The sequence below is a fragment of the Ipomoea triloba genome, chromosome 4, assembly GCF_003576645.1.
Source record: "Ipomoea triloba cultivar NCNSP0323 chromosome 4, ASM357664v1".
NCBI classification, from domain to species: Eukaryota; Viridiplantae; Streptophyta; class Magnoliopsida; order Solanales; family Convolvulaceae; genus Ipomoea; species Ipomoea triloba.
The window spans coordinates 3,320,632-3,337,949 of NC_044919.1; the positions used below are offsets into that span (position 1 = coordinate 3,320,632).

At 35.9% G+C, this 17,318-nt stretch overlaps 2 protein-coding genes across 2 annotated transcripts; both read left to right on the forward strand.

Annotated features, from left to right (window-relative positions):
* The first annotated feature begins 2,452 nt into the window (after nt 1-2,452).
* Nucleotides 2,453-11,595, forward strand: LOC116015691 (protein transport protein SEC31 homolog B-like). Its single transcript, XM_031255849.1, has 22 exons — nt 2,453-3,029; nt 3,680-3,755; nt 3,863-3,985; nt 4,951-5,047; nt 5,149-5,185; nt 5,275-5,380; nt 5,451-5,508; nt 5,739-5,836; nt 5,983-6,102; nt 6,531-6,573; nt 7,063-7,166; nt 7,276-7,403; nt 7,493-8,048; nt 8,109-8,201; nt 8,391-8,576; nt 8,658-8,871; nt 9,189-9,304; nt 9,386-9,565; nt 9,814-9,942; nt 10,044-10,311; nt 10,798-11,036; nt 11,108-11,595. The coding sequence occupies exons 1-22, from the start codon at nt 2,713-2,715 to the stop codon at nt 11,195-11,197; spliced, it is 3,378 nt and encodes a 1,125-aa protein (XP_031111709.1). The 5' UTR covers nt 2,453-2,712; the 3' UTR covers nt 11,198-11,595.
* Nucleotides 11,596-12,048: 453 nt separating this feature from the next.
* On the forward strand, nt 12,049-14,516 carry LOC116017108 (structure-specific endonuclease subunit SLX1). The gene is made up of 3 exons (XM_031257638.1): nt 12,049-12,378; nt 13,212-13,318; nt 13,783-14,516. Exons 1-3 carry the CDS (start codon nt 12,116-12,118, stop codon nt 13,974-13,976), a joined length of 564 nt encoding a protein of 187 aa, XP_031113498.1. The 5' UTR covers nt 12,049-12,115; the 3' UTR covers nt 13,977-14,516.
* The last annotated feature ends 2,802 nt before the right edge of the window (nt 14,517-17,318 follow it).

Below are 17,318 nucleotides of genomic sequence, written 5' to 3' on the forward strand. Positions count from 1 at the left end.
TTTTTTTTTTTTTTTTTTTTTTTTTTTTTTGATTCCGTGTCAGACTCCCTATTTTTTTCTCCATTTTTTTCCTCCCTCCTCTCACTCATATTTGACGCATAAAAACTCACAAAAAATTTTAGACTATTGTGGATGTTAAGAGTAAATTTTTTTGTTCAATTTTAACTTGGAAAGAAAATAGGAAGAAAAAAGAATGAGTTAATTCCAGAAATGGTCCTCCGACTATGTTGATTTTCTAAAATTAGTCCCCGACTTTTAATTTGGACAATTTAGGTCCCTTGACTTTCAAATTATTTCCAATGTTGGTCCTATCGTCAAATTTTGGTTAAGTTGAGGTCAAATGAAGGGGTAAAATTGTCCGTTCACATGTTTAGTGTATTATTACTCGTATTTCTCCTGTCTTATACGCTGTATATATATATATATATATAATCTCAGTCAAAGTCTCAATCGAAGCCATTAATCTCAGTCGAAGTCTCTTCGGCTGAGATTATATTCATATATACAGCGTATAAAACAAGAGAAATACGAGTAATAATACACTAAACATGTGAACGGACAATTTTACCCCTTCATTTGACCTCAACTTAACCAAAATTTGACGAAAGAACCAACATTGGAAATAATTTGAAAGTCAAGGGACCTAAATTGTCCAAATTAAAAGTCGATGACTAATTTTGGAAAATCAACATAGTCGGAGGACCATTGCTGTAATTAACTCAAAAAAGAATCATTTCATTTATGCACCCAGCCAAGCGTGGCAGTTCCCCACGTGTACAAGTTGCGGAATAGCTTCCTCCCAATTACCCAATGCGTCCTACCATTTGGGAGTATATATTGAGTAAACTCGGCTTTAATGTAATAGTTCGTCATTACTCAATAGTGTTCACTGCGTAAACTTTACTATTGTGTAATTACGCAATTGATAAACGCCACTCTTGTATAAGAGATGTCTACTTGATTGTATGCGAGTGCGTATTGAATAATTTTCAATTGCACTACTAGTAATAACTTGTAAATAAACTCCATATAAGAGGTAAACTACATTATGGAGTTCCCTAACTCAATCGAGAAGATATTTGACAATAATTAAACATATAACTTATAAGAGTTCTGCTACATCGACTTCCTCACTTTTACTCCCTGACATGACAAGATATGATATGTTATATTGGGTCCCAATAAAAATGTCAACATCAACTTTTGAGTTTTGATTGAAAGGAGTAAAAATAGAGCGTAGAACTTGGAAGTCTAGTATTTTCCAACTTATAATACAAGAATCATAGTCTTGTCTATTCGATCACATATTTTGCTTATTGGGTTATTTTTTATGGCAAATTATACCGTGCACCATGTACGTAAACGACGTCGTTTTGAGCATTGTAAACTAATCGTCCGTTTTTTTTTTGAAATCACCTTTCCCGTTTCGGTTGATCTCTGTATTTATGTTAATATTCTGTGTATTCCAGGCAATCATTTTGTGTATTCTAGGCAACCATTTTGTGTATTCTAGGCAACCGTGCTGTGTATTCATGTTAGTAACACATGTTGTGATGCGTTTGTGCATTCGAATGTTTAGGAGGATGAGTTCTGTGTATTCGTGTTATTAACACATGTTGTGATGTATTTGTGCATTTGAATGTTAGGAGGATGAGTTCTGTGTATTTTGTGTCAATATTCTATGTATTCTGGGCAAACATTCTGTGTTTTCTAGGTAAACGTTCTGTGTATTCTATATAATGATTATGTGTATTAGAGCATCCTTATCAATGGGGTTATTTCACGGTATAAGAGGAGTTTTTGTAGGTGTGATTAGGAAAGAGAAAATGGGTGGAGAGGAAAAATAATAAAAACAAATCTGATTTCAACAAAAAAATAAAAAAATGAGGTTGTCAGGCGCGCCTGACGTGCCCAGTGGGCGCGTGCACACGCGCCCGCTGGGCGGCTGCTGGGCGCGGAACGCGCCCAACAGGTGAGTCTTTTAATTATTTAGACTGCAAAATTACTGTACTATGATCCACCCCTTGCAGCTGCTTCCGTTGCCTTCTCTCTCCCTCTCTCTTTCATGCCATGTGGCTATAAAATCTGACATTATCCATCTATGCTCCCCTGATGGGGATGCTCTTATAGATAATGAATTCACTGGAGTCATTCGCGTCCGCGTCCACTAACATCTGTGTATTTTGTGTCAATATTCTGTGTATTCTGGTCAAACATTCTGTGTATTCTAGGCATACTTTATGTGTATTCTAGATAATAATTATCTGTATTATAGATAATGAATTCGCTGGAGTTATTCGCGTCCGCGTCCACTAACATCGAAACGACGTCGTTTACATACATAGTGCAGGGTATAACGATTGATTTTTGATCCAACGGGTCAAACGAGTTAAACGCAAGCGGATCAGCCGGTAGTGGTACTGTTCTTTCGTTTCAGATTCGATTCAGCTTCCTCTCTTCTCAAGTCAAACTGTTTCTTACAGAGGAAAGAGACAGTAAAAATCTATATAGAAAAATCCAATTAACAATTGGCTCTCAACACTCTCTTCTCTCCATCTTTGTTCCCTCTCTCATGTGAATTTCTCCATTTCCCAAACCCTAACCCTGCATCTACTGTTGTTACTGTAGTTGTAGACACATCAATACTGTATTTATTTGTTACGTTTATATATAGGTAGGGATTTGTAGCAGGGTTCGATTCATTGTTCCTCGATGGCGTCTGTAAAGATGGTGAACAGATTGGCGCTGGCGGCGTTCGCGCCGGAAGCGCCGTACTTGGCTGCGGGGACTATGGCGGGGGCGGTGGATCTGTCATTCAGCTCGACGGCCAATCTTGACATTTTCCAGCTTGACTTCGCATCGGATGACCGCCAGCTCGTCTTGGCCGGTTCGGTGGCCAGCTCCGAGCGGTTCACCAGGCTTTCTTGGGGGAAGTCTCCCGCGAATTCTGAGCAGTTCCCTCTTGGTATTGTTGCTGGTGGCCTTGTTGATGGAAGCATTGGAATGTGGAATCCAAGGGTTCTGATCTCGTAAGTTTGACACCTTTTTGTTTGTTGTTGCATTTGATTTCGTTAACTGTTTAGTTAAAGGTGATTGATTTTTGCTGCTTGTTTGTATATTGGAAGTTCCTGAGTGTTTCACAGGCACTTGTTTTGTGTATTACTGTAGGTTATCTAGTTCTTTCTCCTTGGGTTGTGCTTATTTTGTTAGATTAGAGGACTTCTATAGGAAAGAAAGTCAATTTTATTTATTTATTTATTTTTCACTTCTATTGAATTCGTAATGCATGAGTAGATTAAATCCATGTGTTAGTGCATGTTACCATACTGAATGCCTCCTCCTGTTTAGTTGGGCTTGGCATTTATTCATGCATCTTCGACTTCCATGAATGTGATGACTGCCACTATTTCAAATCCTCTTTTATTTTGTTGATGATAGTGGATTGCTTGATTTGTTGCCTCCTGGAATAGTTAGAAATTTTGGATATATTATCCTTAAGCATCAAAACAGAGAAATTAATGCTCAAGATATACACAAAATTGTTGATTGCAAAGGATGTTGGAATTTTACCCCTTGCACACATTTATTATACACCACAAATCCATGTTTTTTTGGTGGTAGTATTTTTTCATAGTATCCAGTATTATTGATGATTTTTGGATTTTTTTTTACCCAACAGCTCTATTGCAAACCAAGAAGGTGGTGAGGTTACTGAAAATGCATTTCTTGGTCATCTTTCAAAACATAGTGGGCCTGTAAGTACAAAGGTTTGCTTGTTGCATACTTCTTGTTTTGGGCATGTGGTGTGCCCTTATAGGTTGGAAGGTCATGACATGTTATTTTGTTGTGTTTGATTTTCCAGGTTCACAGTTTGGAATTTAATGCTTTTACGCCAAATCTCCTTGCTTCTGGGGCTGACGATGGTGAAATCTGTATCTGGGATATTTCAAATTCAGCAGAACCTACCCATTTTCCTCCTTTGAAGGTATATAGCAACTTACAATGAAGAATTGTTTGGAAGCTTTTCCAGTTGCAATTTTCTTGGAATTGTCCGTATGTGTTCTTCTGCCCAAAGAAAACTAAAATAGTTATGTAGTATATTACTTTGCCTACCCCCCTCCCCTAATTATGTGTACCTGAATTTCATGGCAATGTGGGTTCATGGCAGAGATTAGGTAGAAGGAATTGGATTAAGGGTGCAGAAGTATTTAGCAATGCTTTTGTATGAGGACAGATCAGGGTGTTCTGTAAGGAGATTAAGGAGGTTGTTCTCCTAGCATGTCAAAACCATGGTGTTCTTTGATAATAGTGCTTGATTGAAATTTTGAGGCATATAGTGGCTTGACTGGGCAATTTGTGGAAAACTTGGTACTAGGTAAGATTAATCTGCATAGGTGCTGGAATTAGTAGACTGCAAAAGGTAATAATATTTATATGCTTGGATAACTATAAATTAGAACAATTTTTGGTGGTGCTTCTCGACTAGGATAAGGCGTAGTATTTGTTAACAGTTTCATTCCAGTTTAGGAAATTAGTATTGTAGAGGAAGAAGATAACTTAGTTTTCATGGATGAAGGCATGAAGCATCTTGAGAACCTATTGGAAAGAGTATATTGTATAGAAAAAAGTGGTTACAGATGTGCTATGGATTTGTACCCCCAATCAAATGTCTATTTTCCATTCAAGTTGGACTCCATACTATGTACAACAGAAGCTCTACTGTATAAATGCAGAAAACTTTTATCTGCCTGTAAAGGAAGTAAATATCAGATGTTTACCCTTTGTCTGTCCTATGGCCTCATGCTGCTTATAAGTATGATCTTACATGCTTGGTCTTATCCCTTTTTTTTTATTTTTTTTTTTTTTTAATTTCATAAGTATGTCCAGTTTTATCTATTTTGTGTGGACAATCTTCTGAATGCATATACAACCACCGAGCTATTTTTGTAGGGTAGTGGATCAGCAACCCAAAATGAAATTTCATATATATCGTGGAATAGAAAGGTTCAGCAGATATTGGCGTCCACATCATCAAATGGGACAACTGGTGAGCAAGAAGTCAGCTGAAGGATGTACTAGTCTCCATTTGAAGTTTGAAAAAATTGCCTTTTAATCTTAGAATTTTGTTTTCCTTTTCTATTTCTCTAGTGGTTTGGGATCTGAGGAAGCAAAAGCCTGTGATAAGGTATGCCTTATCCTAAAATTGGAGCATTGTTATGTTCTTTCCATTATTTGATCTCAAATTATAACCTACATTAAAGGGGAAACTTGCAGTTTCTCAGATTCTATTAGAAGGCGGTGCTCTGTTTTGCAGTGGAATCCTGATGTTGCCACTCAACTTGTTGTTGCCTCTGATGAAGATACTTCACCTGCACTGAGGGTAATAATTTGTTTTCCATTGGCTAAAACATTCTGTTTATCACTTGTAACTAGCTTATTTATTTTCACAGATGTGGGATATGCGAAATACAATGTCTCCAGTGAAAGAGCTTACGGGGCATTCCAAGGGTGTGTATACTTGATTGCTTGTTTTGCGTTTTTCTACAAGATTCTTGTGTTTACCCTCTATTCTGTAGTTTGTGACACATTATCTAACTAAATTTTGAACTTCCATTTTGATGTCCTTTTGTCTTTGTATGCCCCTTTTTTGGGAAGTTCTCTGTCCGTATAGTCTTACTTCATTTGGATACCTTTGTGACAATCATTCTATTTTCAAATTCCTTGCTACTCTTCATCAGGTGTTGTTGGGATGTCTTGGTGTCCCATTGACAGCTCCTATTTGCTTACTTGTGCAAAAGATAACCGCACAATATGCTGGGATGTTGTATCTGGAGAGGTGACATAATGTTTTATAGTTGTCTTAGCTCTTATGCACCCTTTGCAATCAAAGCTGCTTTTATTGGTTCTAATTCAAAATTTCATACAATATGCTGAGGAGTTAGCACCATTTTTCCTTAAAGTTTGCTTTCAATGCTTCTGTAGATTGCATCTGAATTGCCAGAGGGGAATAATTGGAATTTTGATGTACACTGGTACCCTAAATGCCCAGGTGTTATATCAGCATCTTCATTTGATGGAAACATTGGGATATACAATATTGAGGTTTGTGCTTTTCACGAAAGGAATTATATACACACATGTTATTTGTCATTGGCTACTATATTGATTAATGGTTCATTAAAATTTAAGAGACAACCTTTTTCTTTTGTTGGGTATGCCAACGTGGGAATGGGTGGCTCAAGGCATCACTTGAATCTCTTGAGCCAAGGATAATTGACAAGACAACTTTCTCATGTTGTACATTTCCATCTATCCTCTTCAAGATGGCGATTATCTAAGATGACAAGTTGAATGTTTTGTATAAAGCACATTAATTTTGCAGTCTGATTATTTTAGAACAATTTACTGATTTTAAACAGTGGATTCAAAATGTGTTGAATATGGGTAAAGAGTGACTATTATACTCTTGTTTTTAATTTTTGTTTTTTTAATAACATATGAAGTTTTGACCTTTTCCCCCCACTTTCCAGGGTTGTGGTCGAAGTGGAACTGGAGATGGTTATTTTGCACCAGGTATTAATATATACTGAATGATAATTTTTGAATGTACAGTTCAACACCAAAGGTTGGTTTGGGATGTTTAGGTGGCTCATTTAAGAAATTATGCTGAAGATCTTTCTTCCTATTGGTGAATATTCTCCTTTTCAAAATGTAATCCAAGCTACTCCAAGTTATTTTGATTGACCCTTTTCTTTGGGGTGGGGGTATTGCTAGCTGTTGGGAGGTGGGTGTTTAAAGTTATCTTCGTCATAAAAATCTTGAAATAGCAGAAAGCCAAAAATAAATTTTCAAAATGAAGCAATGTAAAGTTATAAACATCATATTGGAAAAACCAATAAATGTGAAGACACCTTATTGCTATCTGCACAAATTTATACTGTAATTTTTAATTTTTAAAATTTCAAATCTTTGTCACTTTTATGCTTGTTTATTCTGTTTTTGTATTGTCTCTCTTCCTAAATCTTGGCTGTGTTACTGTTTCTGAAATGTGCATGGGCACAGCTTTTCTCAGAGCTCCAAAATGGTACAAGCGAGAAGCAGGAGTATCATTTGGTTTTGGAGGAAAGCTTGTTTCATTTCACTCTTCTAGCGTCCCAGTCTCAGAGGTCTGTTGAATTATTTTTTATTATGTTTTTGTTATCTGGCTTTGATTTATATAGGGTCTCTTCTTTGCATGATCTGGCTTTGATTTATAATAAGGTCTCTTCTTTCCAGGTTTACATGCAGGATGTATTAACTGAACATGGCTTGGTGAATCATTCTTCTGATGTCGTTGCTGCAATTCAGAATGGGGAGAGATCTTCACTCAGGCTTCTGTGTGAAAAGAAATCTGAGGAATCAGTGTATGCCTTTTCCTTTAGTGAATTAAAGGGTTTTGTTTTACCCAATTATATCCTGCTCTAAATGTCTCCATATCCCTTTTTCTGAACAGAACTGGTGATGAAAGGGAAACTTGGGGCTTTCTGAAGGTTATGTTTGAAGATGATGGGACTGCAAGGACAAAACTGCTTTCCCATCTTGGTTTCAATTTGCCTGTGGAAGAAAAAGATACCACACAGGATGAAATTTCTGAACAAGTATCCGCCCTTGGTCTTGGAGAAAGTCTTACAGGTAACGGGCATGCTGTGAAGACAGATAGTATAATGCAACCAATTGTTGATGATGAAGATTTCTTCAACAACCTTCCAAGTCCCAAAGCTGATACCCCTTTGTCAACTTCTGGGAATAACTTTGTTACTAATGAAGCTGTTCCTGGTTGGGAGGAAGCCCCTCCAGAAATTAATGGAGCAGAGGAGAGTGCTGACCCATCATTTGAAGATAGCATTCAACGATCATTGGTTGTTGGGGACTACAAGGGTGCTGTAGCACAATGCATATCTGCTAATAAAATGGCTGATGCATTAGTTATTGCCCATGTTGGTGGTACTTCCCTGTGGGAGAGTACACGTGACCAGTACCTCAAGACGAGTCATTCATCTCTTCTAAAGGTATTTTTATCACTTTCTGTTACCACGTCAATTTTGGTGTCTAATATCTTTTAATGTCAGGTTGTCTCTGCTATGGTCAACAATGATCTCATGAGCCTTGTAAACACCAGGCCCTTGAAGTCCTGGAAGGAAACACTGGCTCTACTTTGCACAGTAAGTCCCCCCCACCCCACCCCTTTTCCTTAGAAACAAAGTGAAGAAAAATACAAAGAAAAAAATCTTTACTTTTAGAATCCATGCCCCATGTTATCTGGCTTTGGCAATGCGCTCACAAGATGAGGGAGAAGATTTTATACTTTTAATAATCTTATTTTGTTGATTTTATTCATCCATTTCTTACAGTTCGCTCAGCAAGATGAATGGACTTTATTGTGTGACACACTTGGCTCAAGACTCCTAGCCATAGGTGAAACACTTCCAGCCACACTGTGCTATATATGTGCTGGGAATATTGACAAAACAATAGAGATTTGGTCAAGGAGTTTGACGGCGAAGCTTGATGGCAAATCATATGTTGACCTTCTTCAGGTTTTGAATAGTCTTATGATATTTGAAAAATTATATGCTCAGTTAAGACTAAGCAACTTTTGTATCATTTTCTTTCTGTAGGATTTAATGGAAAAGACTGTAGTATTTGCATTGGCAACCAGGCAGACACACTTTAGTGCTTCTGTATGCAAACTTGTTGAGAAGTATGCTGAAATTTTAGCAAGCCAGGGGCAATTAACAACAGCGATGGAGTACTTAAAGTTTCTGGGGACTGAGCATTTGTCTGCTGAACTGATGATCTTACGAGATCACATTGCTCGCTCAACTCAACCAGGTTTGAACCTTATGTCTAAGATTATGGTGTAAATTTGACTTGTAACTCTGACTAATATGAAGTTGACTAATTATGCAATTTCTATAGCATGTTATTTTGGTCTTAAATATCACATAATTGCTTGGAGAAACAATGTAGAAATTCAATAGGTATTTGTGTCACCTCTTCTCCTTCCATTGGTGCCCAGTGCCCTTGTGAATAACCTGGAGGGGCAGGGAATTAATTTTTTTTTCCAATCTCTACAAGACTGATTGTTTTGATGGACTTTCACAAACAGTTTTTGTTTCTATTTTTGTAATGCTTTTCCCTTTTTGCAGATGTAGACACATTGAAGTCGACTGCTTCTGAAAGTTCACAGTTGCAGACAGGACCTGGATATAGTCCTGGACAATCAAGTTTTGGCATTGCTAATGCATCTCAACACTATTATCCAGTATAAATTCCCTCAAACATTCTCTGCTTTCTTTAGACCTTCGTATTAAATATCATTTACTGATCATTTATCCCTGCTCAGGAACCGTCATCACAGTTCACATCAAATGTTCCCAACCATCAATATTCTGAAAATTATCAAAATCCTCTTGGTGCTTCATACATGGGTTATACTCATCCTACCCCCTACCAACCGGCTCCCCAGCCAAGTGTCCTACAACCAAAAATGTTTGTTCCAACTCCAACTCCTATAGTTCCTGAGGTATTTACAAATTTCACCATTCTTGGAAAGTGAAAATTTCCATTTGAATATTCTTTAGTGGGGTAAAATAATTGCTATTGCAGCATGTGTCTTACATTGTGAACATGTTATGTACTATATTACTAAACCTGACAGCTTTGTCTGAGTTCATTATTCTCTCTCAATCAAAGTTTTTGTCACTGGATGTTACTGCCATTTTTATTTCCTCGAATGACTAAGGTTTAAAATATAACTGTCTCTCCGTGCAGGGTAATGTAGCTCCACCACCTGTGGCTCCTCAACCCACCTCAGCTGTGAAATTCATTCCAACCAATCCTCCTGCTTTGAGAAATGTGGGAAAATACCAGCAGCCTACCTTGGGCGCCCATTTGTATCCTGTATGTATATTTTATTGCGGTGGTTGGAGGCAGTGAGGCATTTCTTTGTTGTCTTCAACATGACTGGTTTTGCCTAATACCTTATTTGCATGCTGTTTCAGGGGCCTGCTAACCCTAGCTTCTCGGCCAGTCCCAATCTGCCTGGTTCCTATGGTGCCGACCCATCTCAGGTCAATAATATGCCTCCGGTTATTGCACCATCCCAAAATTCTAGAGGATTTACTCCTGTTAATAATCTTGGAGTTCCGAGACCCACTATGAGTCCTATGCAACCTCCCAGCCCTGTTCAAACAGCACCTGTCCAACCATCTTTTACTTCAGCTGCTCCCCCACCTACAGTGCAGACAGTTGATACATCTAATGTGCCAGGTATGCTTTTATGTTCATTTATTTTGATATGTTTGGTTCATTTTTCCATTACTATTGTGCTAAACCTATCCCAAGCCATCTCTTCTGTGTTTAGTTGATTTATAAAGATTATAGAGTGAATGTGTTCAGCCTATTTCCTTCTATATCAAACATTTAAATGAGCAAGTAGTGGTCCCTTCTTGATGGAAGGGCTGCTTAGGTCCTTATGTTGTCAAATTAAACTTCATGGTCAGATTACATATGCGTCTATACAAGCTGTTAGGTGGAACATAAAATGGAGAAACATTGTTAATGTTCCAAAAGACACTAAACCTCTTTTTATTATTTACTATGATGATGCCTTGAACCAGAAAAGCCATAGTATATGCCTATATAAGATCATTGGCCTTAAAAATGGTACTTGAATTTTGATTTTGTCTACAAAAAATGGACACGCACGCAAAAAGTACGTTTCATTGAAATACTGATTTTGGATATGTGCTGCAGCTCAGCAAAAGCCCGTTGTAATGACTTTGACAAGACTCTTCAACGAGACATCACAGGCCTTAGGAGGATCACGAGCAAATCCAGCTAAGAAACGCGAGATTGAGGATAACTCAAAGAAGTTGGGCGCCTTGTTTGCTAAACTCAATAGTGGAGACATATCTAAGAACGCCTCAGATAAGCTCATACAGCTTTGTCAGGCTTTGGACAATGGTGACTTCAGTACTGCCCTTCAAATTCAGGTAGCTTTCTGGCGAATTCTTGTTTCTTTCGGTTGCACTGTTGGACAAGAAATAACCTCTTGTTTGGACAGGTTAATCTCACGACAAGCGAATGGGACGAGTGCAACTTTTGGCTCGCTACACTGAAGCGAATGATCAAGAGCAGGCAGAGCTTTAGATGATTGATAATTAGATTCTCTTTTGAATCTTTTTACCAATCATTGGTTTGTGGGAGTGGGCACATATCTTCATCTGTGTGTACACAAGTATTCCATTGAAATTGATTGTGGAGTTTTCTCATGCCATCTTCCTCTTTTCACCCAATCTGTATTGACTGCCAGTGTTAATTTTTTTTTAGAAGGGGAATAGTATATACTATATAGTCTAGACAGACAATTTGATTGCTCTTTTCCTTTATAGTACGTAGTGTTGAAAATATAGCATTTTTTGTTCCCAAAATACATACTTTATGTTGTAATTCATGAGTGAAGAAATTGTGACATAGGCCCCTTAATTATACTGTTGTTTTCTTAATGATTGTTGAATTTATTAATACCAGTTATGTGTACCTTTATTATTATTATTATTATTATTATTCCCGTGGTATGATTAATTTAGAAAATAAGGGTGAATTATATTACTTATTTGTTTTTCTAATAAAATTTAAATATGCGTTAACGTTTTATGACTAAATTTTATTAGAAAAAAAAAATTAAGGTGAAAATTTTTACCTCGTATTATTACTTTGATGTACTTTAATTGATTATTAATCTTAAAATTGAATTTTTGTATTATTAATAATATTATTGATGTAATTTCTAATCATGTTTTATTAAAACTAATTAATGCTTTAAGTTTAAATACTTTGCTCACTAAAATTCAATGGGACTGTGACAGTGATTCTACGGTCCATCCCTTGAAGTAATTTAACAATATTTTAAGTTTAAATATTTATAAGTTGGGGTTAAATAAATGAAGCAGAAAAAATAAAAAATAAAAATGGGGGTAGTTGGCTTATAACGGTCAAATTTTGCCGGACTGCATTTGCATTTGCCCCTGAATCCATTATTGGGGTGGGATTGAGCTGGAAGCTGGTATCAATGGCGACGCCATTATCAAGTATCTTCAAATCCGTGAAGCCCCATCATCCTGTTCCCAAACCCAAACCCAAACCCAATCCCTCTTCTTCCTCAACACCCTCAAAATCCTTACCCATCAAATCATCGCAATCTCCGTCGTCTTCGTCACCGCCCAATTCAGCATCAAAATCAAAATCAAACTCCCGGTGGTCCGTGTACTTGATCCTATCCTCCAATCCGCCCATCAAAACCTACGTCGGCGTCACCACCAATTTCTCTCGCCGGTACTCTTTTTTTTTTTTTTTTTTTTTTTAAATGCAGTGTATGTTGGTTTGTCAAAATTGGCAGCTTTCGAAATGATTATTTGTTTCTGAAACTTCCCGTGCACTCACGCAGAGATGTCTTTGAGTCGGGATGGAAAGTGGGTTTGAGTCTGCTTTTTGATATGAAGTTTAAAAATGGGATTTTGATAAAAAGGTCTTACTCATTTGATGGAATTCAATCAGGTTAAGAGTGGTAAAGCATTCTTTGTCGATTTGTTTTGCTCAAGGAAAAACAAAAACTGAATTTTGGGGTTAAGAGTGGTAAATGAAGGTTGCAAGTTGCCTGATAAATATAGAGGTGTAGAGTATGCAAGGGAAATTTACATGACAGTGAAATGGAGAGATGGGTGACCATGTCTATAATACTTGTAGTTAAATATCATATCAGTTTCATTGTCCCACAAGTTAGAAACTGAAAAGTGAATTATGGCTTGCAATTAAAAAGTTCCAGATAAGAATCACTTAATGGAATGAGTAACAGTAACAGTGAGAAGGATATATGTTATTTGCCAACAGAAAGTTATTGAATGAGTTGATGCTTATGAAATTAGAAGGGTTAAAAGGAAAAGTTTATGTTAAGGATGACTGTAGATCTTCTAAGACACTCTGGTAGGTAGCTTGATATTACGAAAAGTAATTTCTGGAAATTGAAAAAATTAGGCATAGTCCTAATTGAAGGATTACATGGAGCTTGTATGTTTGCTTCACATTTCTGGTTAAAACTACTTCTCGTACTATATTTTCATCATCTTTTATTCAGTTTTGGTCACTTTTATTTCCTACGTATCATGTAGCTTGAAAGAACATAATGGCGAGCTTAAAGGAGGTGCAAAAGCTTCCCGTGCAGGAAGGCCATGGATATGTGCTTGCCTTATTCGAGGATTTATGGACAGAAGTGAAGGTACTTGTTTAAAGTAGATTCTCTTTGCAATGTGTTTTTTTATTTTTCCCCACTTATCTGAGAAAGCCCCTTCTATTAATGATAATTACCTAGAATTGTATGAATTCATTAAGTTTGTACAGGTCTGATATCCTTTCATGTATTTGATATGAATAGGCCTTAATGGTTTTGAGTGTTATCTTTCCTGAGAATTCATGCAATTATGGGAAATTGTAGTTTCCTTCTTAACTTCTTTACATTAATCCAAACACAATAAATAGTTGCTAAGAGTAGTTACCAAAGTTGGTTGCTAAGAATAGTTACCAAAGTTTGGTTTAGCTTTTGAATCTGTTTATCAAAAGAATTATTTTATGTAGCTTCCCTAATATGAATATTCAACTAGCCTTATGTTCTGCTTGTGATGTTTTTTCTCCTCTCAATTTTGAGAAAAGTAGATTTATTTTCTTATCTCGCTTTATTTGTAGCTTGTGCATTTGAGACAAGATGGAAACAAGTTTCAAGGAAATTGCCACGTAAAGGAAAGGGTAACGAGGCGCAGAAACTGGAAGAAACTAAATCTGTTCTGTTATTGAAACACAGATACACAGCTCTAGATCAAGTTAAGGATTCAATTGATTGCAGTCACTTAAAAATTGTCTGGCATTCTAATCCTTATTAACTCGGTGGCACTTTAGCTTTTCTGCCAAAAGACAGTAAGATGCATTGTCATGTATACATTTGCATACATGACTTGGGGAAATTCTACAATATGATAACTCAAATTTTGTGTTACTACAACATTTCAATCTTGATACTATATGTTCCTTAGTTTGGTACTATATGCTCTTTAGCTTTGTACTATAAATTATCTTTAGATACTATCATTTAGAATCATGATATGGATCTTGAAATGGTACCAAACCGAGGACTATGTAGTGTTATACTGAAGAGCATATAGTATCAAAACTACAATGTTGTACAGAGTAGTAACAAAAAACTTGAGATATCATACCTTAAAGTGCACCATAGAATTTTCCATGAAATTTATTGCAGTTTGTATTAGGAGGAACAGCAGGCCACAGCTATTGACATACTTTATCATGTAATTATTCCTAGATCTTTGTACATGCAGGGGAACACTTGCAGATGTATGTTGTACTTTGTCTTAAACCATGGAAGTGTCAATATACCAGTTCTTTTATTTTCCCTGTCCTAAAGAGAATTCTTTTCCTTTTGAGATATTGACTTGTGCAGTGTGTTGCAGCTTTTATAATGGTCTTTTTATAAAGCAAAATAGAGAACTTTATGAAACCCTGGAAAAATCAATATGGGAATTTGCCCCTTAATTGGGCTGGCCTAATGCAAACAGAAATTAGTTTGAGTATGGTACGTGCTTAAAGACTCCTATAGTTAGGGCCTACTCAGGACCCCTTTGTGGTCTAACAAAAAAAAAAAGAGAACTTTATTTGTTTTTTCTTGTGCAAGTATAAGTTCTCTGGGGACACTAATAATTGTCATGGATTAGTCACATTGCAGCCAGGCTCTTGTTTTTTTTTTTTTTTTTTNGCCCAAGAAATTGCTTAGTGCCCCACCCCAGTTACCAGGCTTTTTTTTTTTTTTTTTTTTTTTTTTTTTTTTTTTTTAAATCATATTTTTAGTGCATTACCTGAATGCCTTGTCCTCTGTAAGTTAATTGTTCAGATTAGATCTTATGGCATGAAAGGTTGCAATGTGGATTGCTGTGCCCAGATAGCTGAGTTGTTTACATCATTACATACTTGTAACACTACAGTTAGTAGACATTCTCTGGATGCTTGTTTCTTTGCTTCCAATTCTTTCTTCTGTGTGGTCTAGTCCATCTTTTGTTTGTTATCTCCAGAGTATACTTTGTCTAATTGCCCCACATCTTCCCAAGTTTCCTTTGGTTTTAAACTTGCACTGGAAAACTGTGGTCCTATATATATTGGGATAACCCGGTTTCTGGCTTTGCTGAACTATATCCTGGACCCCATGAATCTGCCTACCCCAGAGTCCAATCCAAACGGCCAAACCCAAAATCCAACCCCCCAATGTTTGTGATAAGAATCGAATCTCTATCCTGCTGTTGGAAACAAGTCTTAATTGAAGCTTTTGGTCCGCTAGACCAATATGTGGTCCTATACTTGATTTACATTCTTGTTTTTCATTGTACAACTGTTCTGTTTGATTGTTTGACCAACCAGTTTTCTGTGACAATGACTGTACACTCAACTGTCATTCAACACAATTAACAGATGATTCTGTTCACTTTGTGCTATTTTCTTTGTATTTTTTGTCAATTTTACACACTCTTGTTTGGTTTGTTCAAACTCCAGATTAGGTCTTCTTTGATAAGCTGTTTCCTTGAAGGCTGATGATCTGAATCTGTTTTTATTGTGATATAAATCATTATGAATTGCAACTTTTTGGACATTAAGTTCCACTTTTTCCCCTCAATCTTGAAAGTAGGTGTCTTTTCACATTCCTAATAAGTGGTATGTAATGATTTTATTTGATTGATTCAAAGCGCTATAAATTAATTCGCAATAACTAATATATGAAAAGTTGTGACACTTATTACATGTTGAGTAAAATAAAACGATATTATATTTTTGTATGGAGGTGTAATATTGGGATAAGTGAAGAATTACAAAAATCTGGACTAAGACGCATCGATCGTCAAAAAGAATCGGACGCTTTAACCCTTTGGGAGATGCTCCACAATTTGTAAATCTGAGTGGGAATGATTCGTTAGCAAAAAAGGATCGAATTTAAACCATTTAGAATAGATGGTGATAATGATCAATCAACAAAAAGAATTAAATTTAAACACTATGCTCCATGAATTATAAGTCTAGATGAAAATATCAATCGATAAAAAGAATTAAATCTAAACCCTATACTTCACGAATTGTAAGTCTGGGTGAAAATGATCAATCAACAAAAAGAATACTCTAAAACCTTCAAAATATGCTTAATAATTTGTAAATTTAGAACAAAAATAATTGTAACGTTTTGTCATTCAATTTGCTACTATTCTTAGTACAGGCGATTGATGCTTCTGCTTTTCTTGGTGGTGAGAGTTTGTTCCTCCTTGTATTTTGATTTATTTTAGTGATTTAATATAAGTTGGTCTTTGATTCAAAAAAAAAAAAAAGAAGAAAAAATTTGCACAAAAATTAACTTCTCTATTGTTAATGTGTCCAAAAAAAAATGTGACTAGAGACATTAAAAAAATGACATTTATATTTTGCAATTAGGCCCTCAAACATTTTAATTTTGCAATTAGGTTCATAAACATGTCAATTTAGTTTATAAGGCATAATTACCTGTTAGTGACCTGTAATACCAGGTAAATGTAAATGTCACTTTTTTTTTTTTTTTTTTTTTTTTTTTTGCATAAATGTGTCAAATAAATCATCGAACTTTATCTTAATTATCAATTAGGCACTCAAACCTTTAAAAATTTCAATTAGGTACATAAACATGTCAATTTAGTTTATAAGACATAACTACCTGTTAGTGACCTGTAATACCAGGTAAATTTAAATGTCACTTTATTTTTTTTTTTATTTTTATTTTTGCATAAAATGAGTCAAATAGATCATCGAACTTTATCTGAAATATCAATTAGGCACTCAAACCTTTAAAAATTGCAATTAGGTACATAAACATGTCAATTTAATTTATAAGGCATAATTACCTGTTAGTGACCTATAATACCAGGTATATTTAAATGTCACTTTTTTTTTTGCATAAAAGTGTCAAGTAGGCATCAATTAGGCTCTCAAACTATTTAAAGTTGAAATTTGGTTCATAAACATGTCAATTTAGTTCATCGAGTCATAATTACCAGTTAGCGACTTGTAATACCAGGTAAATGTAAATGTCACTTTTTTTAGCATACAATGTGTCAAATAGACCATCGAACTTTACCTGAAAAATCAATTAGGCCCTCAAACATTTTTACTTTTGCAATTGGGTTCATAAACATCCCAATTTA